Below are 25321 nucleotides of genomic sequence, written 5' to 3' on the forward strand. Positions count from 1 at the left end.
CTCAGATTGCACCAGACTGCAGCTTTGCACACATCAATTTCTTGAAATTCTCCATGCAAGATAGGGACAGCCCCTCTGACGCTTACCCCTCAGCATCTCGCGTGTTCTCCCCTGTACTTTCAAATTCTGCCCATTCAGATATCCAAGTAAAAACTCTGTCATGATTCACATCCAAATAAAACAATAATATATGGTTGGATACTGGTTATAGCGCGTGAGCTTTTATATACGTATATTGTTGTCTCTTTGTGCTGTATTTTTGTATATACATGTATTGGTATTTTACTTTTCTAAGTGGGGCGGGGGGTCAGTCACAATTTGTGAGTTAGAGAGGGGGATTACTTAAATTCATCAAAGTTGGCAGGGGGGTGTTCCTCGAAATTTTGGAGTTTCCGATGAAATTCCTCCGACCCCTAGGTCGTAAATAATGACGGCTCCCTAACGGTGTTTCGGAACCAAAGTGCGGTTCCTTCATCTGTCGCTCGAATGTTTTTGTTTTCCCACATGTTAGTTAGTTTGTAAATGGTAAATATATGTACAAGTATTGTGTTCCAACTGACAAATGGTAAATGGTAAATAAATGTACAAGTATTGTGTTTCAACTGATTATCTAATGTGCAACATTTTACTCCACACACAGTAGAGGACTGTACATTTGTTGTTGGGAAAAAAGTATCCAAATGAGGAGTGCGAGAAAAAAGTTACCAGTAATCAGAGAGTGAAAAAAATGAACAGTGGATCAGGTGCGAAAAAAATGCAACCTCTTAAATCTTCCATACCACCCCAAGGATATCAAATCGTTCACCCCTTAGCTTTGTTTCTATAATAGACAGTTGTAAATTGTACATTCGGACTGATGCGCAGACGACCTTTAGAAAGTCAAGCGTTATGTGGGGAAACCCCTAAGATTTACCGTCGGTTTCCCGCTAGCAATAAATGCTCTCATGTCTTCCACAAAATTCCTCCTTAAAGGGGGATGCTCGTTTTATTTAATCACCGATTTCGGAGAATCTGTTTGTTTCACAAAGCAGTGAAGGTAAAGGTGTTTGCAATAACATGCAAGAGGAACAATTACAATTTACATACAAGGAAATACATATGATAGAACAACACCCGTCTCCAGGATCAGATTGCGTTCAACTGTCGACAAGAGCGTTACTTATCCTAAGGCTGTGTATACAGTACTTCTGAGTATGAAAGTTTTTTATATAGCCGTAATTTTGGTTTGTTGCTGTCTGTTGCAGCTTGTAAGGTTAGTATAAAGTCAGTCCCTGCTATCTGCATAGAGGTGAGTGTGACTGACATTTTTGGTTTGTCAGACCATGGTCAGACAATACCTCTATCTGTCACGTTTCTTAATTATGTTTATGTAAATACTGCCAATACTGCTAATATCGAAAGTAGAGTATACCCGCCACCTTGATGATTTGGTAGATGCAAGATGAACTTATTTTTATTCTGGCATATTAGCAGTATATATTATTGCCTGAAAATATGGGTTTATGTGCCCGAGAGCAGGTGACAATTTGCCAAGAAGAGCTGCGAAAATATATAAACTCATTTATTCAGGCAATAATATGTTTATTACATGCCTCGTACAGTGAATGCTATATGACATTTATTTACATGCAGGGCATTCTCTAGCTGCAATAATTGTAGCCTACGGGCCTTTGTTTTTTGTACTGGCTATTCAGCCCCGGCCCGGAGGGCTACAAATACTTCCGCCCCGGCCCGGAGGGCTACAAATACTTCCATAGTCAACGTGGCTATTTTGCATAGCAGATCTGCTGAGCAAAGACACAGCCAAACTGGCGGCGAATCTCCCTTCACCTCACGGAAATTTTACCAAAGACTTGCTTCCTGCGATCCCTTCAAAGCAAACCAAATGCGCGAGAGTCGTAATTTAGTCTGAATAATGACAGTTGAACGACTCTGAGTGTAGTTTTCCTGCGAGATCTCGTCCGTTCAAGATGGAGGCAGATTTGAAAGAAAACCTACGCTCAGAGTCGTTTAAACTTTCATTTTGCAGTATAAATTATGACTACCGCATTTTGTTTGCGTCGATGGGAACGCTTGTGACCAGGAAGCAGGATTCTGGTAAAATTTCCGTAAGGTAAGGGGAGTTTCACCGCCAGTGAGGGCCGTTTCTGTGCACAGCAGATCTACCTGCAGAATTGCCACGTTTTCTATGGGAAGTATTTGGTGATCTCTGTCTTAAACATAAAAAGCCTTCTTTGACAATTTGGGTTCGTAATCATGTCCGAATGGCTTCACCTATAGTAAAATATTTCCTACGAAAGATGAACTGTAGTTAGAAAATCTTATCTGAAAATTTTCCGCCATGTACCGATTCTATTTTCCAATTTCCTTATGGTGTCAGATCTTGACGAAAGTAAATTTGCTTAAAGTTATCAGTCTGTGTGTACTCGAGCTTACATTGCTAGCTCGGATTGTTTTAAGCCGAGCTGCCATGGATGTGACATCGTGTGTATCGCCTCGTCGAACAGTCACCGCATTTTTTCGTGTGTCACACTCGTTATGCAAAACGGTGGTTTCAATCGATCAACATACGGCATCCAGTCACGTAGCGGAGAAGCCACAGACAAAACCGCAAAGCTAAATCTCCAAACTCAAATAAGATTGGTTCAATAACAGAGCTTACAGTTGTTACATTTTTAGCTCATATTTGGTTTTGTATATAAATACCAAAAAGAGCTTATATGATGAGTCGGTGGCGTCTGTATGTCTGTATATTTGTGGGTATGTATGTGCGGATGTATGTCGACGTCCGTCACACACAAAGGCTCCCATACCGCCAGAGCTACCATATCAGTATTTGGTGTACAAGTAGATGCAGGGGTTGAGATGTGAATTTGTTCAAATGAACACATCAGTGTCAAAAATGTGCAAATGAGGTAAGAAAAAGAGAAATCCTGCAAATGTGCAGGAGTGATGGCATGCCAGTAAGAAACAGGCAAACTCCACTGATCTTGAGTCATTTCCTGTCATTGTTTATGAACTGTTTCATATTAACAGACCAGCTCAAACCATAGACTGTAGAGGGGGGAAGACCATCTATGGTCAAACTAAGAGGGGCTTGTTTCTGCTATGCATGTTGCTAAAGTTGACCTCCAGTACCTAAAGTTTCAGACCTTAATTACTTTTGTCATTCTTGTTTTTCTGGTTTAAATATTTCTTGTTGTTTTTCTGGTTGTACTGTGCAGAAATCATTGTCATAACATCAACGTAGAATTTTCCTCTACTGAACAGATAGAAACAACATGTATTGTTGGTCATTGGTAACCCATACTGGCATGTACCAATTCTGATCAAATTTGAGCGACACTGTATAATTACAGTATTTTTTCTGACTGCGACCCCTCCACACGCTTAAGAGTTCGTGAAGCACTCACGCTCGTGTACTTGTACTCACTATCACACATCGCACACAAACTTTATCGAAGCAGTGAATATATCAGCCTCGGGGACAATTCTGTCAACCAGCAGCTATCAACCCAGGGTAGAAATGTTACAGTAGGTGCATGGTTGTTAGTGGGCGAAATATGCATGGCAGCGATTGGAAGGATCGAATTCCTGAATGATATTGATGTGTTTCTCCGTTGATTACTGCCGGGCATCTAGCTGCAAGACGCTTCAATGAAGAGGGATGATTTAACTGACAGTGTATAATAATCACAGAACATTATACCAGACTTCGTCAACGGTTGGTCTAATGTCTCTCTGGAGGTTTTAACTTAAATGTATTTTGCTGTTTTGCCTTCACTGTAATATATCCTCCCGTTTCTTTCCACAAAAGTGCTGGTCCTTGTCACGGACGAAGAGAGAGCTACAGAGAAAGGTATAGAGTTCGTTGCGGCTGGTTTGGATGGGGCAGATGTGTTCGTTATCGGTGAGTTGTTCGTTAGTCTAAGAGTAGACCTCTTGCTGAAAGTCTCTCCTGTGTCCATAGCCTCTTCTATCGTTATAAAGTGTGTATCTCTAATAACAACAGCACAGGAGCGCTCTTCCTGAATATAAAAGTCTGACCCCTGTATAAAAAGTGGCCTTATAACCATAACCGAGTCATTATTGTGCCGATGTACTTTCGACATAATGTTTCATGATTATATTTCGGACCTCCATATTCTGCTATTTTTCACCGACATTATTTTTTTTAAAATTCAAGATTTGACGAGGTTTCTCGTTTTTTACCAATGTCCGTCTTTGTTGTTACGTCTCACAGGACTGCTTACAGACTGAGACCCGTGAACTGCATACCAGGTATGCCGTATTTTTTTGCAATTCATATTTATGACTAAGGCCAAAAAAAAACATTGTGTGTTTCCGGTAACCCGACCTACCCTAGTTCAAACCCCCCGACCCTAAACTTTTTTTTGGACCTTGAAAACAAACCCCGCGAGATTGGCTGGGAAAAGTTTTAAATCACGCGTGATTTCATGACGTCATTAAACAACAATGGCGACTGCTTGTGCAAGCGTGTTTTCCGTAACATGTGAGAAATGCAATCACGTTCAAGAAAAAATGTAAAAAGTGTGAAAGAGGCTCCCCACCTAACTATCCAAAATGTTTTTGTGTCGAGTTTGTGTTTGATTCGTTTCAAAAATGTGTTCCTACATTCTTATCCGATTGTTTGTGTTAATGAAAATGTTTGTTTCGCCTCGGATATTTGTAGGGAAGTTTGGATTAGTGTGTACGGTAATGTTTTGTTTGTGTGGGGAAAGCTTATGGCGAGACGCAGCCGGACCTATGGTGTTACAAAGTTGATAGAGTGACCCTTTGACGCTTGCGTTTCGAAACCCGAGTGTGGTTTCTCACCAGTCGCAATGTAGATTCTTTCCTTAGTTTGTGTTTGTGAAAATTTATTTTAATGTATTTTAGTGGTCTTGCTCTTCGAATAGCGAGGCAAGAATATCAATGTTTGGGTCTCGTTGCGAGTCCGTTTGGTGGTCTCGTATGTTTGTTTTTTGTTTCTTCACTGCTGTAAATTTTGTTTTGACTAGTGTGTCTTTTAGGTTTTTGTTTCTCTTGTAAGCAATGATTGGTGATTGTGGGAATAGATTCCTTAGTGTTGAGTCCTTCTCCAGTTCAGCCCAATGTTTCAAAAGACTTCCCTTAAGATCTTTTGTTTTTATGTAAGGGCTGTATGTTGTACTGAAGATGAGTTTGTTTGTTGTTTCTTTACGTGTACTTGTACAGTTTGTTAGTGTATTACGAATACTGTGGTTTATTTTTTCTGTTATATTCGTGATTTCATTGTTTTTGTATTCTCTGTCGAGTAGTTTGTTTCTAAAGAAAGCGACTTTTTTAGTAAAGTCGTCATTGTTGTTACAAGTGCGAGCGTATCTAAGGATTTCACCTTTGATAAAGCCATTAAATGTTGCTGTCGGGTGACACGATTCTCTATGTAGAAATTGGAATGTGTCTGTTGGTTTAGTATGTGTTTTGATGTCGAGGATATTTTCTTTGTGGTATCTTGCACCTTTGAAAACTACTACATCGAGGAATGTGATTTCTTGTGTTGAGTTTTCGTATGAACGCTTAAACGTTGGGTGCATTGTGTTGATTTTTTGAATGAAGTTAGTGAGTTCGGTTTGTGGTCCCAGAAAGATTGCAAAGACATAATCTCTGAATCTTTTCCAGAAGTGAATGTTGTTGTGGTTGTTTACGATTATTTTCTTTTCAAGTTCATGAAAAGCAATGTCTGCTACCTCTGGCGAGGCATTCGATCCCATGCTGCAGCCGAGGGTTTGGCGGAAATATTGCCTGTTAAATTCAAAACTGTTGTGTTTTAGAATTAGTGAAAGCATTTCTATTAAGTCTTCCGTGGGTGGTTTTTTGATGCTGTAATTTGTCTGAAGCGAGGTTTGTGAGTTTAATGTTTGACTGACTAGCCGAATCACTTCGTCGTGAATTGTGTTTGTGTACATCGACACCACGTCGAGTGTTAAAAGAAATGCATGTTCGGGGGACATTTGTTTTTCTATTTCTTGTATGAAGTTTGTTGTGTCTTTTATATATGACGGTTGTTGCTGGACCAGTGGTTTTATGAAGTAATCCAGGAATTCTGAAATTCTGTTAGTGGGACTGGAGCAGCCACTAATTATTGGTCTCCCTGCATACGTTGAGTTTTCAGGCGGCGGTTTGTGAACTTTAGGCAATAAGTACCACTGCGGGGTATGGATTTTTATGTTTTTTGGATCGAGATACTTGTAAGTATCATGGTCGATGTGTTTGTTCTCGTACATTTTGTTTAATAGTTCGTGTACTTTGTTTACTGTTTGTTCTGTGTCGTCACTGTCTAGTTGTGTATAATACTGAGTGTTGCGTAATTGTCTTTCGCATTCGTGTATGTAATCTTTTGTGTTGACAATGACGATGCCTCGACCCTTGTCGAAGGGTATTAAAATTTTCCCATTTTCTTTTTTGCAGAGAAAAAAAAATACCAAAAAAAAAAAAATTTCCTACCTACCTACCCTATTTCTGAAGAGCATGTTACAGGAAACACACAATTTTTTTTTTTTTTGGCCTAATCACAGAGTAATATCATAGACAGAGTGGCAACAGCTATTGTTTATTTGTTGTTGTTTTTTTACGGGTATTGGTCCAAGCTTGGCGAGTAAAATTTGTAGCTCTAGTTCTTCATATGAGAAGTTTCTCTCACACCCCTCAAAGCAGTCTTTTTTCTATTTCCTACATGTGAAGCTGAAATTGTTAGTCAACTGAACAGGCTTGACATGAAAAAAGCTGTTGGTTATGACAATGTGTCTGCAAAACTGTTAGTCAATGCTGCAGAACACATTTCTGGACCTCTTTGTTATATTTTCAATCTATCTTTTACAAGTTGTCGATTCCCAAATGCCCTAAAAGTAGCCCGAGTAGTTCCAATTTTTAAGAAAGGGTCAAGAGACATTCCTGGAAATTATCGACCTATCTCTGTGCTACCACTTCTTAGCAAAATCTTGGAGAGGATAGTAAATAATCGATTAGTTACGTTTTTAAATAAGTATAATCTCCTCTACAAACATCAGTATGGATTTCGAGAGAAACACAGCGCAAAACTGTCATTAATTAATTTACTGAACAATCTGACGCAACTAATTGACAAGGGAAATACTACAATAGGAATTTTTCTAGACTTCGCCAAAGCATTTGACACCATTGACCACTCTATTCTTTTATCAAAGCTCCATAATTATGGTGTCAGAGGAAACCCCATTCGTTGGTTTACTGATTATTTAAATCAGAGATTCCAATATGTGTCAGCAGATGGTATTAGTTCTATGAAATTGCCAGTTACGTGTGGAGTGCCTCAGGGATCAATACTTGGACCGACCTTGTTTTTGATTTACATAAATGACCTACCTAATTCATCTGACTACTTTGATTTCCGATTGTTTGCAGACGATTCGAATCTTTTCCACACATACTCGAGTGATACGAAATGTATAGACCTTTCACTAGTAGAATACCAGTTGAGAGATGTAACCTGTTGGTGTGATGCAAACAAGCTCACTATAAATATTAAGAAAACCACATGTATTTTTTCACCAGAAACGTAAATCGGTGTATTTACATGGTAATATTTGTGTTAAAAGTGTGCCTTTAATGCAGTCTGATCAAGCGTCATTTGTTGGTGTAAATATAGATGAGAACCTAGCTTGGAAACAACATATTACTAGAGTCAACGCACTAATTAGAATGAAGGCAGGAATTCTTTTTAGAATAAGAAATTTTGTACCACAAAATGTATTAGTATTACTTTATAAATCATTTATACAACCATACATTACATATGGTTTAGAAGTATGGGGAAATACGTATTCATCCTATTTAAATTCCATTCTTATCACGCAGAAAATGTGTATGCGAACAATAACTTTTTCCGGATTAAGAACGCCGTCATTACCTTTATTTTTTAAATTACGCATCTTAGATGTTTATAAGCTTTACAAGCTGCTTGTTGGTAATTTTGTATTTGATTTATATCAGCAAAATGTACCACATCCCATGATAGACTATTTCCAAGTTGTGGATCATTGTTATGACACCCGTCAAAAAGTAGGGATGAATTTAACATTGCCGAAAATGTACACATGTAAAGGTCAATCGGCAATTTCGTATACGGGTGCTCAATTATGGAACTCGTTACCTAATGTAATTAAAGTTCATACTTCCAGGCATGGCTTTACAAAAGCACTGAGAGAGTATCTGTTACAGGAATACCTACAGTGAACTAGTTAATTCATAATAGTCGTCACATCATTGTGTAAGAATTTTCAGGAATACCTCGCTCTGATATCGAACTTGTATCATATAAATAAAAAATAATGTTTGTAGAACTCTTTGTATAACAGCGTACGTGTTAACCCAACTAATTTAAATTTTGTAAATGGGCCAGGCTCGACTAGCGAACAGCTATATTTTCTGGCTCCACATTACCACTGAAATGTAAATTTTGTATTTGCTTGTTATGACTTGTGAAGTGTACTACTACTTTCTTGGTAATAAACCAAACCAGTTTAAGGCGTGAAGCGGTTACGTAAGCAATCCATGTTTGCCTCGCCTCACGAAGCTCTTGGCTCTCTTTTCCGAAGAGTGCCGACCATGCACCCTTCGGTAATTTTCGGATTTTCACCAATTGTTAAGCGAAAGTATGTTCGACAAAGCTTGTGTTGTTGTTGTCGTGTGGTGCTGATCGGAATTGATGTGCTGGCGAAAACGGGAGTGTTTCGAGCTTCAGGAAAGTGGGTTTTACCGTTTTAAAAATTCCTCTCATATTTTTATGAATATATAATGAGTGTGTTTGAACCAAATTTGAAAGTCTTTTATCGATACTGTCTGGTTTTACTCAATGGTTTACGGTCAGTCATACCGTCTTTTACACGTGCGCCAAGAAAGGACATGTTTATGAAACTGCTGGCGTGTTATGTTTTGATTGGCGTGAGGCAGTGTTTCTGGCCTATGAGCTCAAAAAGTAACTATGGTTGCTACGCGACTGGCAGTACGATGCCATCTCGTCGTATGTTTCGCATAATCTCGTGTAATTATCAACCACAAACCAAGCCTCCAAAAAGTTTAACACCTTTTAAGCTCATTTTAATATGAAAAGCCAATAGTCTACCGAGACGACCATGGAACAAAAGGCATGCAAGTGTTGCCACTCTGTCTATGATATTACTCTGTGGCCTAATGTACAAATAACGAAGTAAACTTTTTTTCTTGCTGTCGGTACACAATCAAACTACAATGCTCGCTATCCTGGCAAGTTTCTAGGATTTTAACTGTACGAGATTTCTTGTCTGACTTTACAGAAATAACAGTTTTTCGATTCTATAAACAGATTCACGCAAGTCTTTGGTAAATAGTATGAGTGTCTCAAGATCATACCGGAAATATACTCCGCTCAGATTTATTTCAAAATGTGTCAGTTAGGACTGGACCGGTTGTGAAGATTCACGGTTGTCTGTTTTGACAAATGTCGTGCCATACTTGCAAAAGGGAAAACAATGCAAAGCTGAGAAGACAGAGCAAAAATACTGCATTGACTCATTTCTATGGCACCTCATGTCACATTTCGGAAGGCCGTTCATAAGCGATAATATGACTTCACCTTTATATTTTCAAGCGCGCGTATTTCTCACTTTTCCGTCGCTGCATGCCCATTTCTTTGCGGAAGCTCCTGGAATCCCAAAATCAATCACACATTTTGAAGTGGATCAACCGTGTATTAATAGACGCGCATTTACACCCTATGATTGTCTGAAGTATGTAGAACACGCGCTACTAGATAACGAGCCAAACTCTATGCAATGTCACTCATTTATACTTACTCCCCTATCCAGGATCCGTTCTTTTCAATTAGTGCAAGTTAACCCATCACGGCAGAAAAACGTTGGTGAGACCTTATTTAAGTGAATGATACCTCAATAAGAATGAAAAATATCGTGTCGTTTTTCCTATGTACTAAATATGGCTGTATCAATGTATTATAAGGTATTTTTTTCATGTAGCTTTCTCATACATAGTTCTCACAGAGAAAACATCCTTGAAAAAATCTGTCATGTGGTGTTAATAAATTGCAGATTTCAGTATGATGAGTACACTTTGCAAAACGGATTTTAAAATTGCGAGCATCTAGATATAAATCCCTGATATCTTAAATTTAGGCGCTCAAATGGTTCGTCATGTGTGGTGTGATGCATTTCATGGAATTGTGGGCCCGTATCTTAAATGAAAAGACGTACTGGAACAACCTCGCATCCATTTGAGCATTTCCGAAACATGGTGACCCCCACCAACAAAATGTATGTAGGCTGAGACCGCTTCACAAGTCTATCGCCCCCATGCCAAAGAAACTACCGTGTCTGATATTTTAAATCACGTTTAATGATATGTTTGTGTTTCAAAGTAATTGACGTTTGTTTTGAATTTGATATTTGACATGAACATGCAATTATCAATCATTGAAATATATACGTAATACGAGGGAAGTTATTACTCTTTAGTACCAGGGGACGAAGTCAAGGGAAATGTATAGATTGTCCTCTATCTGACTGTATGTCACTGACCAAATTCTTTCCAACCTGGTTCAGGGATATTACAGTATGTCAATCTGTCAAGCGATAGATGTAATAGGGTAACAGGGTGGCCATTTTCGAAGATTTTCCATGCCTCGAGCCAATTACTCACATCGTCGAAGTGAATTGTTTCAAAGTTCGTTGAAAGGACAACATACTATGACATACATATACATGAACAGACATCGTTCAAAGTTAGACAATGTACCATTACATACATTTGTATGTCAATTGATGTTGCAATTATCATCTAATACGGCTGATGGGCGGTTTATCTGCTACGATTTTTCACATCAAGAGCCAAATCTGAGACGTTTCTGGACCGATTTTATTCAAACTTAGTAGAATCACATTGTACTGTGATATCCGTATGTATAGACATGAAGTTTCACAATCGAAACATGGTTCAAGGGCTCCAACAAACGGTTAATCTGACGGTTACATGTTTCTATTTTGATAAGAGATTTAAGTGTGCCTGGTCAATGTCTTATTGTCCTAGGAAACGTTGTTGGTTAAATCTCTGCTCTAAAATGTAGTTCAGGTGGTAATTCTCAGGGGATTGATATGCATTGTATCAGTGACTGTTGTAAAACATTTGTTTGACTGTAAAATAGCAGGTTTGTTGTTAGCTATAAAAAGGTTATCTTTGAAGATTTCGGAAAAATCATTGATTATCATTTTCAAAACTCCCTCTCATCGTCTTGTATATTCACATAGACTTTGGTAGCAGTATGATCGCAAGTCAGTATATGCTAACACTTTATGGAAAATGTTAATACATACCTTAAGTGTTTCGTTATGTTTTTTTTACGATGTCACACTGTTTTAATTTCAAGATATGGAGAAGCCCGGCCAATGTCCATCCACCGCTGGCAGAATTGGACTCTGTGCGGAAATGTGTCGTTCTGATGGTGACTGCGCTGGGAATCAGAAGTGTTGTTCGAATGGCTGTGGTCATTCATGTGCTCCGCCGTTGGACGCAGGTACGGTACACGCTTTCAATTGAATGTCTCAGAAAGTTATTAACAAACTTTGACAATTCGTATGTTTGTGTCATTTCAAGATTAGCGTAAACTTTTTAACATATCAAACAAAGAATTCCGTAATAGTATGACAGCATATCAGTCTTCGTTGGTATGTGGTTGTAAATTATCCTAACGTATTTACTGTTCTTCTGGTCATCGTTTTAATGTCCGGATTTGAAGACGTCTGGAGAACTTTCTGTTGTTGGTGGCAGTAGAAGGGTGTGCCCTGGTCTAGTACAGATAACTGGTTTTTAAGGAGCTCTGGTCGCATTGAACCATTTCTGGCACTAAGTAAACTGCTTTGAAAATGCGTCATTCGAAACTTAGCTTTGCCGATTCCGTCCACAGGGTTCATATTTTAGCATTTACATTCCCGTCTGCCTGAAAAATAAATCCGTTTACTGCCTCGTCGATTACCTGAAGCATCCAGTATTCATACAAGTAATTAACATGTTCATGTCCATCTTCTGCATTCAAAAAACAGAAAAAATTCTTTTCCCTTCAAAAAGTTTATCTTTTTACAATATTTGACAAATATTTTGCAATATATGATAAACTAAGGATATTGTGGTCATAAAATGTATTATCATATACCCTTTTCCATATATCTACATTCTGACCGTAAATATTTTATTGTAAACGTCGAGTTATGTGTGATAAACGTCATGAGTCTTGAAGTGTTCCCGAACTATATTTTCAATTTGATAGTAAACAAAATAGACAAACAAAATGACTACCGCTCTTCGCCTACGATGCGATGGTTATTGGTGGCTATATTGTTATACACTTGTTTAACCCATTATGCGATCATGACTGAAAAGACATCGTTCAAAGTTGAAATGAGGAGAATATACTATAAATTACATGTGCATGTCAATTGACGATGCAATGTCTGGTGAGCGGCAATTTTGTCATGATTTGTTCACATCAAAAGGAAACTCTGGGACACTGTACAATAGATTTTATTCAGATTTAGCAAAGTGGCATTGTGCTATGACTTGTTTCTATTTTGAGTAAAAGATTTAAAGACGCCTGGTCAATGCCCTACTGGAAACTTTGTTGGCCGAATTTCTGTTGTAAAATGAAGTTCCGATGACAATTCATCTGATGATAAAATATGCTGCTTCAGTGGCTGTGTTCAAACATTTGCTCGACGACGTGAAATAGCAGGTTTGTTGTGCGACATAAAAATACTATCTCAAAACATCAGGAAAATCATTGATAATTAGCTTTTAATGTGTGATTTCAAGACTTCCTCTCACTGTTTAGTACATGGACAAAGATGTTAGCAGTATGATCGCATTATAGTATACGCTAATACTTAATCTTGAATGTTAATAATTGGCTTTTAGTGTGTTGTTATTTATTTTGACTCTGCTACGCTATTTTTAATTTCAAGATGTACAAAAGCCCGGTCAATGTCCGTCCGCTGCCGGAAGTATTGGAATCTGTGTGGAAAGATGTCATTCTGATGGTGACTGCCCTGGTGATCAGAAGTGTTGTTCGAATGGCTGTGGTCATACTTGTGTCCAACCTTAGAAAGATGCAGGAATGCTACATGCTACCAAATGCATGTCTCAGAAAGTTATCCGCAAAAATCATTGACTATTATTATTCTATGTGTAATTTCGAGAATTTCTCAAGCTGTTTTGTATATTAAACAAATAATTCAGTAGCTTTATGATAGCATATTTCAGCTTGTGTTAATGTTATCTTGTGTATTATGCTTATGTTCCTTTTCATTGTTTAAGTGGTATACCGTTTCAATACCAGGATGTTAAGACACTTTGAGAATAAGCTGTTGTCAGTAGCAGTACAAGGATATGTCCCGATCTGGTCCAGATAGCTGATTTGAACCAGCTCTGACCGTATTGAATCATTTCCACCGCTGTGTCAACTACATTAAAATGCGCCACTCGAGGTTTACCTTTTCTAGTGTAACTCATTAATATGTTTATCATCTTCTACATTATGATAAAAATGAGTGATGTTTATCTTTTAAAACTCTGTGAGAAAACATTTGATATTGTATTAATAAAACTTATCATTCATCAAACAGTTGCCCTTGATTTGCCTAAGAGACATGACTGTTTATATTTCTTAGCCTGCACCTGCTTTATTCCATTCCAAACACCAAAATCTCTATAACTTCTAATAAACTTTGATATATTTCTTCTCGCCAAACACTGTCTTCCCACGTGTGTATATATATATTATATATATATATATATATATATATATATATATATATATATATATATATATATATATATATATATATATATATATATATATATTTCTTAGCCTGCACCTGCTTTATTCCATTCCAAACACCAAAATCTCTATAACTTCTAATAAACTTTGATATATTCTTCTCGCCAAACACTGTCTTCCCACGTGTGTGTGTATATATATATATATATATATATATATATATATATATATATATATATATATATATATATATATATATATATATATATATATATATATATATATATATATATATATATATCGTAACATATCGCTCATTGGACTGGGGGACTTCTGTTTTGTTGCTACGTAACATGATGCATGGGTTGCCTCATGTCACGATAATAACTGACTAACTAACAATATACCATCATTCTCCTGAGGGATTTTGGAAGCAATTAAAATTTGAAAATCCAAGACTTCACAGCTGTCCTGTCGCTGCGATTTGAAAATGTGCTCCCCACGCTAACTAACTTTCCCCTTTCCCTCTCCCATCAATCAACATTCCACTCTCCCCTTCAAATTACCAAAGCTTCTCATTATCCTTTCTCCACTACAAAATTTCTCCTCTGACCCTTCCACCCCGGTAAACCCCATCAAACAAATGAATCCAACTCCCTTCTGGTTGTTTTCGTCTTTTCTAAGTTATCGCTGAACAAAACAGTAAAGTTTTCCCATCCGAAGCTGACAAAAAAGTTGACTACATGATCTTTCCCAACCTCCTGATACAATACGTAGACTGAAAGAATCAGAAGTGTATTTTGCTTCGTTATCTTCAACACTTGAGGTTTCAGTGGTTTGGCAGAGTATCAAAACACGCTGAATCATTCCGTCTCTCCAATGCGGTACAAAATTGCTTGCAAAGAAACCCCTAATTGCTTCCACCCCTACCTCCACCAAATCGGTGACGAGAAGGCTTGGAAAATCTCTATTGGTTTTAATCTTATTTTCCGAGGATTTCTGATGACAAGAAACGATGACAGCGATTAAAATGGGCAGCCTTAAACCGCGGTTCTTTCCAGCCATAGCACATTTCGAGACCCGAGCTAAGATGGTACGTTAGGTCCATTTTGGCTTCAGCGTGACATTACATATGTAAAAGGTCGGGGATTTACGTTTCACCGACTTCATTGATTTTTTTAAACAGGCCCCATCAACTGCTTTTTTCTCTTACCGGCTTCGTCTAGCATTATCATATCGTGGTGTTTATGTCTAATGATATCCTCAAAAACTTTTAGCACCCATTATCTTTCTTGACACTCTTTTAAAAATGCATGCATAGCAGTGACTACTCCTCCCAATGTAACATTGTATAACTACAAGATAAATGACACACACACACTATTTTGTAACAATGAAACAACTTTATTTCTAACAATTTTAAAATGCCTTGCGTACAATACGTCATGCAATCATATATTTTGTATGAATAGACTGCCTTGAGCTAGTGACAAAGTTATACCTGTGATTTAATTCATTGACTGAAAACCGACCTAAAATTGTGTTAAAGGCAAGTTGACACTATAAAAAGGGACTAATATCAGTGTAATGAGAAACTCTTTAATAAAATCATCTTTCGAAGACTGTAGTAATCATGGTATCTTCGGGGTGTCCGAACGCATAACTAACAGTTACGAAGTTTATCCTATAATTCCCAGTCTACACATGAATGAAAGTTCGCTTTTCAAAAAATTGTCTCGTTATATAAGTACAATAAAATAGAAACCAAAACAAATTTAATATGACTAGTCATAGAAAATTTCTTGAATATCGCCTGAGTACGCATGCTTGTCTATTATTAAACTTTGCACAGCTTGGCAATCAACTTATGTATTGTATGATATTAAACTGTCATGGCTATGCCACTAATCTCTGTTTGTCTATTCTGAAACTTAATAAGTGTAAAAATAGGTGATGACGATGATAATGATGTAACTTCGCATGGATTACTTGTTCGCCTTCAAACTTACTTATGTGTTACCATACATGTCCAAAACGCGAACAATATTTAAAATACAGAGGCATAAGCCTAATGTTACAACCTGTTCTTCACTACAGATAAAGCTTATGATCAATTATTAAATTATTCTCCATATACCATCTGCAAAGTTTTAGTCTGTTTAGCGTCTAGTCTACAATTCGATAATTAACCCTTAAGTAACTTCCGCTAGCAAATACTACGTTACAAAAATAATCTTTTTGCGACAACCAGGCCTTGTATACCTCGTTGTGATGAAATTTCGCGATTGTCAATGACTAGAGGCAGCGAAAAAAATCAATGGTTGAGTTAACATTTATATTCTAAAATTCTATTGTAAAATTTGACATCAGAAATCAGAGTTTACAAGCAAAACTATGAATAAAGACATGTAGAAAAGGGTGAAATTGAAATTGCGATAAGCTACTTCTTTGTTATAATTAGTAACCTAATGACACAGTCGCGCCACCCGAGTGGAGGGACCGTTGTGATTAGAAAACCGGTACTTTAATACCAAGAGAGACGAAAGTCAGTATCCAGTATTTTCACTTTACTTTAATCACTTTTACAATTAAATACAAATTTCCAAGAAACATCGCTGTCTCGGCTTGTTAAATGACTATTCTGCCAGTTTTCAAAATTTTGAATATGTTCACCAACAGACCGTCCTACAGTTATGGAACTCGGAGCTGCAGGTTAATATCACGCATTTTGAAATATAAAGTTAAATTAAACCGTCTCTCTTGATTGAAGTGAAAAAATGAAAGTGAACAAGCTCAAATTGGGTGAATGATTGGAATTAAAAAGAGTTCAAGAGATACGTGATGAAATCTCTTCTTCGATGTCAGCAGTGTTCGATTCCGCCTTAGGGACGAGATGCCAGTAACACACATGTTACGATGATGTATACGATCAGAGAAATCCAGAAGGAAAGGCGATCGATCACTTTGGCAATGATGGCCCAGTCTTCTGCATCACCCTGAAATGACCAGAGAGAACAGTTGTTTCAAAAATGAGCATCAACGACGACGGTGTCAAACACGTGACAAACATAGACAGCGGAGCGGAAGACTACACCCGTCTATTGGTGAGAAAACGATGAAATACAAAATACTTCTTAGTTGCATTAATCGCTGAACGCCTAATACACTAAGAGGAGAATTCTTGGAGATGGATAAAAAACTTGTAGTAAACGAACCGCAAAGAGTTATAAGCTAACTGCACATCGCAATTAGCTTCGCTTGCCACACGTTTCTATAATCATCAAGGGCACAGTGTGGTGCGATAGAGTGAATGCCAAATATGTGACGAACGAAATACTTAGAGATAAACTTTGTACTAGATATATATATCGACCACTACTTCAGGATTGCTGGCTAACTAAGCATCTCAAAATATCAATTTCTATGTCAGCTACGAAACACAAAACTATAATTTTTGTTTTTACCCTTGGTGATCCTTCCTTATAGACTCCCTCTTCTTTCTCCTTCATCTCTACGTTGTATTTCCCAGATGTGCTGGTTGACACACAGACGACACGAGACAGGCAGTTGATGAACAGTTTACTGAGAATAGCGGGAACACTGCCGTTGCGATGAAATACGTTGTACACAACAACCGTCTCTCCGATGACAGCCAGAGCAAGAATGACGACGAACAGAAGAAAGTTGCCAAATATGGTTGGCAACCCGACAATGGTGTAATGGGCATAGTTGAGCAGCAACAGACCTAGCAACACGGCGATAGCTAACGTCATCTTCTCGCGTGATTTTGGAGGAAGTGCAAAAACAAACAGCAAGGAAAGGGACAGAAGAATAGAAGGGACCACCAAAGATGCCGTGTAAAGGGAAGAATTTCTTTTTAAGAAAATTGAAAAAGTTATGTCGGTGTAGACTTCATCACAGCAGGGATACTTCACGACATTTCTAGTGGCGACGGTGTCGGATATGGACCATTCCGAGTTCGGCTTGTAGTCGGCTATATCGATTGTGTCGCTATTAGTGGTCAAATCAAGAAGTGAACCGTCATACGTCCAGGAACCATATTTGATTACGCAAATTTGTTCGTCGTAGGGAAAGTAATGATTGTCAAATTCACACGGCACTTCTATTTCATAAGGCGGTATGTAATAGACAAGTCCGTCGCTGTAAAGAAGGGCTTTAACACTTTCTCCTTGAAAGGCTTTTGTGCTCCTTCTGTAAAAGAAATGCATAACTATAAGGGCAAGATAACCAGAATATTATTAATTTGCATTAAAATAGTATATTTTGCTTTTTCCCCAAAGTTCAGCACCAAGTACGGTTTCCTCAAATGACAATTTACTTTTGAAAAATGACTAACGTATCATTTGCTTCTTTTCTTTAGCATTTATGTAATTAAATGTACCATTGTGTCAGTTTTGAAGTCACTATGCCTACGAGAGATAGTCAAGTGCATAGATAGAAAGCAGAGTGATAGGAAGAAGAGAAAATACGACTGAACATATGAAATAGGAAAAGACGAATCCGAAAGGGAGTTAGATGAATGTAATTTGGATACTCAAATTAATATGCATCCCTTCGAACGATACTTACCCTCCATATGGGACTATATCGGGCAGCCATATGTCTGAGGAGTCGATACGAACTTTTTCTATGTCGCCATATTTACTCGGATCCCATGAAAGCCGTTCGTCGACCCATTGCTGTAATATGAAGAAGTAATATAAAGATTATATGCGAACGGAGAAACGTTGAACTACTGTCGTGTGGTGAGAGATGTGTCAATAAAATTAGAGCAAAATTTGCCCGGGGAGCTTTTAGGGCTCTCAAACTCTTGTATTTCTTTATTCAACTTCAGACTAATTTTGAAACCATTGCTTAAGTCGAGCGTTCACTTTCTTGTTTATGTGAAAATAGAACATCAATATTTCTTTCCTCACAGAATTCACTTTGAAGGGACATTCATAATTATCGATAAATTGAAAGTAATTTACATGTTGACCCTCGATTTTCTTTATTGATTTTGCAGGAAAATGTTTAACGTTTCTGTAGGTATAGATAGTCAAGCGTGAAAACTTTTAGCTTCGGATATACGTAGTGTTGGAATAGTGAGCTGAATGGCAATTTTTACCTGAGCAATCATATTATGAAGGTGCGAGTGCACACTGCTTATTCATAATGATTTCAGAGATTTGCTGTTTAAATCAAACAAATTTGTGTAGGTTGTTGATTAATTTCAATGTGATAATCTTAAAATTACTTTTGGTGCGACAACAATAAGTTATTAGGTGACAGGGCAACAGGTCGTCTTCATGTCGCTTTCATAAAGTATTCTGGGGAAAGTGCAAGATGGACGTAGTGTTCAGGGCACTCTTTACCATACCTCCTTCAACCACGCCGTTGCTGTAAGCTTCTTTCCTTTTATGTCCTACAACAAACGACAAATTGAGAGAAATTGGTACATTATGCAAAGCTTTTGTCAGTATCGTTCCGTGGCGGCGACATTGGGAAAAGGAGTTTGACAGAAACTAAACAAAAGTAATGACACATAAAGTATATGTTGACACAGCAATAATGAAGAGCAGTGAACTTGGCCAACGATATGTAGGCTGGTTGACAGGAAAGACCCCACTGTGCCATAATTTAAACTGTTTCAACAAGTACAAAAACGACGTGTACCGCTATGACTTACACGAGTTGTTTTGCCGACACGATGCTAAATGAGCCGTCATTATTTTACGGCCTGTGGGGTCGGAAGAATTTCATCGGAAACTCTGAAATTTCGAGTAAAGGAAACTCTGAAACTTCGAGTAATGCCCCCCCCCGACCCCATTCTAACTCAGACATTTTGACTGACCCTCCCCCTTTAGAAAAGTTAACCCTTGTGTGCAATGGTGCATTCTGAGAGGTGTTTTAATTCCTTTTGCACCAAAAATCGACTAACCCCTTTCTTTCCACATTTTGAGCAACCCCCTTGTAGCTTTAGTGAAACCCCCCCCCCGATTCCCCCAACCCGGTCGGAGAAACCCCCTTTCTTTCTCCTCAAATTTTGAGCACCCCTTTGTAGCTTTCAATTTTTTGAGTGACCCTCCCCCCTGACCCCCTGACCCCCCTCAGATTCCTCCGACCCCCGGCCGTAAATAATGACGGCTCCCAAACAGTGGCTACACAAAACTGTTCCCTTTGACTAACAGCCCGTCTCCTTCCTATAGCAAACATTGAGTGCCAATCCTCGCTTGACATTACCCCATCCCGATAATCTATATGCACTAGTGCTTGTCTCCATGACAACAGACCGCAGCCTCTGCGTTAGTTGGGCCTCTCTGCAGCAAAGAAATCATAAGAATTCCATAATTTCATAATACTCACTACTTTATCAAGCAGCACCAAGGACATTCCCAATGACACCTGAACCATCGCTGGCACCGGGGTTGGGCTATCAGTTGCGTTGGTGACCACAGTGCCGTTGTCTGTTGTGTTTGTATCAGTTGCCATGGTAGTGATTACTTCGCTGGTTTCGTTGCGTCCTGGTGGGATCACTCTCTTATCGTAATGTTTCAATATGTCATTGAAAAGTTTAGTCATCATCGAGGATGAAACCACATCTGCGAAGGCGACATAGATATATTTACATGTAAAGTACTTCTGCTCAGATAATAACAAAGATCACTGGGGTTTTTTTTAACTTTGTAATTAATGATGTATCTTCCAGTATTTCAGCTAAATTTCAAAGAATTTTTGTCTCTATTCCAAAAGTCATGGAGAAACGCCTGTGCTCCACATGATAACTCAGTCTGTGTGTGACATGCCGAAGGTTATTGTTGATTGTTAAATTTACAGTAGTTCTGGCTAGATTTAATCATAAAATTTCACTCTACACATTGCAATGTGCTTGAAAGACCACCTTCAGGAGACAAACACACGAATTAACTTGACTTATAGATCAAAAGAAATCGCTTTCGTTTACATCGTTACAAAGTTATCGTTTACATCGCAAGTTGCAGTTTAGCTCAGGGGACAACCCGAAAACGTAACGTTTTATACTGCATATCAACGCACGCTTCGAACATGAGAAGATCGAAGTGACACTGAAGGCTTGGGAAGCCGTCTTTATTATCGGCCTTTGGGGCGGAGAAATTTCATCGGAAACTTTGAAATTTCGAGTAATCCCCCTCCAACCTAATGAATTTGGGTAACCCCCTCTATAACACAGAAATTTTGACTGACTCCTCCCCAAACTTAGGAAAGTTAAATATCAATAAATATATTTGTAAAATTTACAAAAATTTAGCGATAGTAAAGCCTGATGTACCCTGCTAGATTATCATCGGTTATATCATAACGGTTGAGAAAGATGAATCAATAAAATGAAATTCAAAGTCATTGCAAAATATAGACATAAGAGTTCAAGCTATAACCAATATTCAACCATATTGTATTACTTACTTTGGATAGGTATCATGACAGGGTTTTCACTAGGATATCTGACGGAGTACAATTTGAAACTACAGGGCGGGGACACGCGAGAGGCTGAGGGGGGGAAAGTTTCAGAGGGGAGTCCAACTTCTTGCATTGAAAATTTCGAGAAATTAATGTGTGCAATGGTACTGTCTGGTGCAATGTGAGAGGTGTTTCAATTTATTTTGAACCAAAAATTGAGTAACCCCCTTCTTTCTCTCCACATTTTGAGCAACCCCTTGGTAGCTTTAAATTTTTTGAGTAATACCTCCTGATTCTATACCCCAGGGCCCCAGGCTGTAAATAATGACGGCTCCCTTAGCTCACCATGCAGTCCGAACTGTGACATGTAGATAATGCTGTGCATCGTCAACAGCGCCACCAATGTTGGAAGGCTGAATTCAACGTTTATTGATGCTTATATTTTTACTTTGAAGGTCACAGGGATGGCACGGTATAAAGTGTTAATCGATACACCACTTGTTTTATATGTAATATGATCTAACGTTACTGTCATATGGCAGACACAAATGGAATCCGAACGTCTGGCGCGACACGAATGACACGAACGCTTGTGGTGTGACACAATGAACAGGTGACAACGGATAACTGCTGAATTTATAGCATGCCTGTCTTGGACAACGGAGCAAGTAGAAAAACAATTGATGAGAGTTGGCGATCAATATGCGGTCGAATTATATTGCAACTGGATACGACTTACCCTGACAGAGAAGGCTTGCCAAACTTACCCGTCATCAAAAGAGCATCGGCTGACTCCGACGCAAAAGTTCATGCAATTAATCCAACGGATAGATTTGCCATGATTTTCCCGATTCGAGTAGGAAAAATGATACATTGAGACGAAATAAAACGTAGATGCCTTTTTACTCTCGCATCCAACTTTGTTTAAAGTTTGTATGAAGGCCATGTTTTAACATCTCACCTGATGGATGCGGACTAAGACTAACTCAGCCTATCGAACATTCTCAAATTTTAATGTGATTGTACGCGCTGACTCAGTAATCAATAGTCTGCGTACATATACTTTAAATGTGAAGCGTACTTGTTTGACAATTATACTTGCGTTAAAATTTGGCTTTACTGATTTCACAAGAAGTAGAATGGGAAATTCGACAAATAAAAAGGCAAATTACGGTCAAATCGCCAAGTAGCGGTATCTGGTCTCAAAGTCGTTGTTTGTGATACTCTATTTTTATGGTTATCTGTAGGCGGAAGATTACCGCCAAAATTGCCAGTAGCGTGACGATTAGACTAAAGGCGGGAAAAATAGACAGTGAGCTTCTTTGTGAGATGTTTTTTTCTGTTTTCATTTTTCCTCCATTTAGCAGCTTCTCGCAGAGCTATGAGATAATTCATGAAATAAATTCTAGCTTTCACTTCTGTACCTTGGGGGAACAAAGAAGTCTTGTTTTAAACACTTTCAAAGACTGTCCATGCTGTACTGTCAGCCTTACAGCTTTGGAAACTTGACGCTCCTTGACAAGGTACTGACATGCAGAACCGATCAAATGGCGAGTCAGGTGACGTAAGCCTCATGGAATTCGCTTTTCGACTGAAAACTAACTTCATTGAATGATTCAAAAGGCTGCGTAATCATTTAGGGTAGACCTCTGAACCCATGAAAGAAAGAACTGTTTAGATCCAATATAAGGTCTTCCGACCAGAATATCAATGAAGCAACTTTGGAAAACGATGGGTGTGTCACACGTGGCTGTAGCTAGAGCTGGATCAGTCTGAGAAGTAGATTTTCCATGTTCTGAGTATGTGTCACCTTTCTCAATTTTAAGCAAATATGTAAATATCATTATTTCATTCAAAATCACATTTTGATGCAAGCAAATTCGCGCAGGCAGCACTGCCACAACTTAACAAACATAAGTCTTACATGAATACTGTTACACCAACAAAGAATTTTTATGATGGGCTCAAGGGCTTGTAAATTCAAATCTGCATGCCTGCTCTCTCGTACAGACAACGGTCAAGTGATTTGTAAACTCAACTATTGCTATCCCTTATAGGCTTGCTCTGTATAGTTGATAAAAAGTGCGAAAGGGAAGATTGCAACATATCCATCATTGTCAAAGGTTTACCGATACGAAAAATGGCACAAAGGGACCAGAAATAATGCAAGGTCACCATTCCTTCTCAAGTTGGTCTGTTATCGTATTCATGTAAAGATTCTTATGTTTTCTTATTTTTGCATCATCGATGAAAGACGCAAAGTCAGTAGGAAACAGAGCAAATCTTTTCTGTGTAAAAATCTGACAATATTTCTTCCACCAAAACTGTAGTTTTATCGTATTTGGAAAAAAGATGAGATACACCAGTATACCATTAACACTTACGGCTAGCGTCCAAGATCAGGATGACCGCAAACACGGCTTGAATCATGAAGGATAACTTCATCTTGATGCGTTTGCCTCGATAGAACCACCACTGAGTAGAGTGCAGAAAGCAGTGAAGCCCCGCAGAAGAGTATCATGTAATGCACGACAAGGGTCATACCATGTATCTATAGCCGTCTGCGTCACGCGAGAGGGCCCTTATTTGTACGTTGGCGACCTTCACGTGACCTCTTCAGTCCGATGAAACACTTTCACACGGGACGAATCAGAAGTTGTGTAAAGACGCGATTGTATTCGCGAACACATATTGAGAGGAACAGTATGCAAATGTTAAAGCAGTCAATTGTGGAATGACTTCGACCAAATTAGATTATTGGGTCATAAATCACTCATTTTCTGTGCTTTTCAATAAAAAAAACTGAAAAGGGCCTTCCGTTTCTGAGATGCAGGAGGAACTAGTGCACCTGAGCGGTTCAAGGCACTCGATGCATAATCTCAACTAGATATGAACTGAAAATGCTCCCGTGTTTCAGTATGTGTCGCAGTTGTCCGTAGTATATCGACACTTTTATTGCCATGAGTTTGTAACATTCTTATAATCAACATCATTAGCGATATTTATCTTGGGTAGCTTTCATTGAAAACTCGTTAATTATTCAAATTAGTTATTAGCTGAAATGGAAATATCAAATTACTGAATTGTCATATCTTGCATTGGCAGCCTCCATTCTCCAGATATTGTATACATCTTCTAGCAGTGGAGGACCAACTTTCACAAGGACCGGAATGTGGAAAGGTGATTTGCTTCAGGCACACCCTTCAGTAATCATGCATGGTTAAATACCCCGTGCAGTATTGAATTTTGTTTTGTTCCGCCACTTACGTGTCTACACAGCTTATAATCACTAATATAACGCCTTACCCTAATCACAAGACACTACTTCGTTCGAGTATTTACATGGATACCTATCATGATAAATGCATCCAAACTAACTGAAGTGTTCGAACAAGTTTTGCCAATGAAACTGACATCGCCAGAGTGATCGAGGAAATTTGCTGTCTTCCAGCTTCGATCATTCATTTGGGTAGATGCCTTCCTTCGTCTGTAATAACTGTATTCTACATTGAATTAATAGCAAATTAAAGCTGTTATGTAAAAGTCCATCATTTTTAACTCCGTTCATCTAATCGGTCGCTACCTTTACATCAACAGTACACTTTTTGCTTCATCACCGTATCTGCCATTACCGGGATAAACTGAATGCACGCTCAAAGTCCATCAACTTCGAATTCGCTGTACCTAGATATTCACCAGTGCAGTTTTTCCACACCAATACGTTCCAATACAGTATCATATCTTCATCTGTTTTGCGCCTTTATTCCAGTATATTATCATTGCCAGCTAAGATGTGCCGTCGTCACGAGAATCGCCTTTGAATTGCATCCACGTGTTCTCCATCTCGATTCTCTATAAGCTTATCACCAACAACGCATTAATCATAGTGAGATGTACAAATTAAAGTAGTGCGCCGTTTTTGTCCTGTATAATATTATCTTATCTTTGACGTGCACTTTCCTTTGACTATTTTTTTTATTTCGTTCTCAATGGCTTAATCATCATCATCATCATCATCATCATCATCATCATCATTTTCTTCTTTTT

At 38.3% G+C, this 25321-nt stretch overlaps 2 protein-coding genes across 2 annotated transcripts; one reads left to right on the plus strand and one right to left on the minus strand.

The window, feature by feature from the left end:
* The first annotated feature begins 1098 nt into the window (after nt 1-1098).
* LOC139150277 (WAP four-disulfide core domain protein 2-like) lies at nt 1099-13679 on the plus strand. The gene is made up of 5 exons (XM_070722535.1): nt 1099-1252; nt 3818-3910; nt 4244-4281; nt 11435-11581; nt 13023-13679. The coding sequence occupies exons 1-5, from the start codon at nt 1194-1196 to the stop codon at nt 13160-13162; spliced, it is 477 nt and encodes a 158-aa protein (XP_070578636.1). The 5' UTR covers nt 1099-1193; the 3' UTR covers nt 13163-13679.
* A 1541-nt stretch (nt 13680-15220) lies between these two features.
* Nucleotides 15221-23936, minus strand: LOC139150278 (neuronal acetylcholine receptor subunit alpha-2-like). Its single transcript, XM_070722536.1, has 6 exons — nt 23659-23936; nt 20204-20439; nt 19218-19262; nt 18428-18537; nt 17302-18049; nt 15221-16833 (listed from the first exon to the last, which is right to left on the minus strand). The coding sequence occupies exons 1-6, from the start codon at nt 23717-23719 to the stop codon at nt 16720-16722; spliced, it is 1314 nt and encodes a 437-aa protein (XP_070578637.1). The 5' UTR covers nt 23720-23936; the 3' UTR covers nt 15221-16719.
* Between the last annotated feature and the right edge of the window lie 1385 nt (nt 23937-25321).

Source organism: Ptychodera flava, chromosome 14 (genome assembly GCF_041260155.1).
Source record: "Ptychodera flava strain L36383 chromosome 14, AS_Pfla_20210202, whole genome shotgun sequence".
Classification (NCBI taxonomy): Eukaryota; Metazoa; Hemichordata; class Enteropneusta; family Ptychoderidae; genus Ptychodera; species Ptychodera flava.

What these genes read in the sequence shown, in the direction of transcription:
- LOC139150277 (XM_070722535.1), top strand. Translation starts at nt 1,194, where the DNA reads ATGAAAGTTTTTTATATAGCCGTAATTTTGGTTTGTTGCTGTCTGTTG. An exon ending in TGTCTGTTGCAGCTTGTAAG is followed by an intron (nt 1,253 to 3,817) that starts GTTAGTATAAAG and finishes TTTCCACAAAAG; the next exon opens with TGCTGGTCCTTGTCACGGAC. An exon ending in ACCCGTGAACTGCATACCAG is followed by an intron (nt 4,282 to 11,434) that starts GTATGCCGTATT and finishes TTTAATTTCAAG; the next exon opens with ATATGGAGAAGCCCGGCCAA.
- LOC139150278 (XM_070722536.1), bottom strand. Translation starts at nt 23,719, where the DNA reads ATGAAGTTATCCTTCATGATTCAAGCCGTGTTTGCGGTCATCCTGATC. An exon ending in CCTGATCTTGGACGCTAGCC is followed by an intron (nt 20,440 to 23,658) that starts GTAAGTGTTAAT and finishes TCGCCTTCGCAG; the next exon opens with ATGTGGTTTCATCCTCGATG. An exon ending in TGGTGCTGCTTGATAAAGTA is followed by an intron (nt 19,263 to 20,203) that starts GTGAGTATTATG and finishes CGTTTGTTGTAG; the next exon opens with GACATAAAAGGAAAGAAGCT.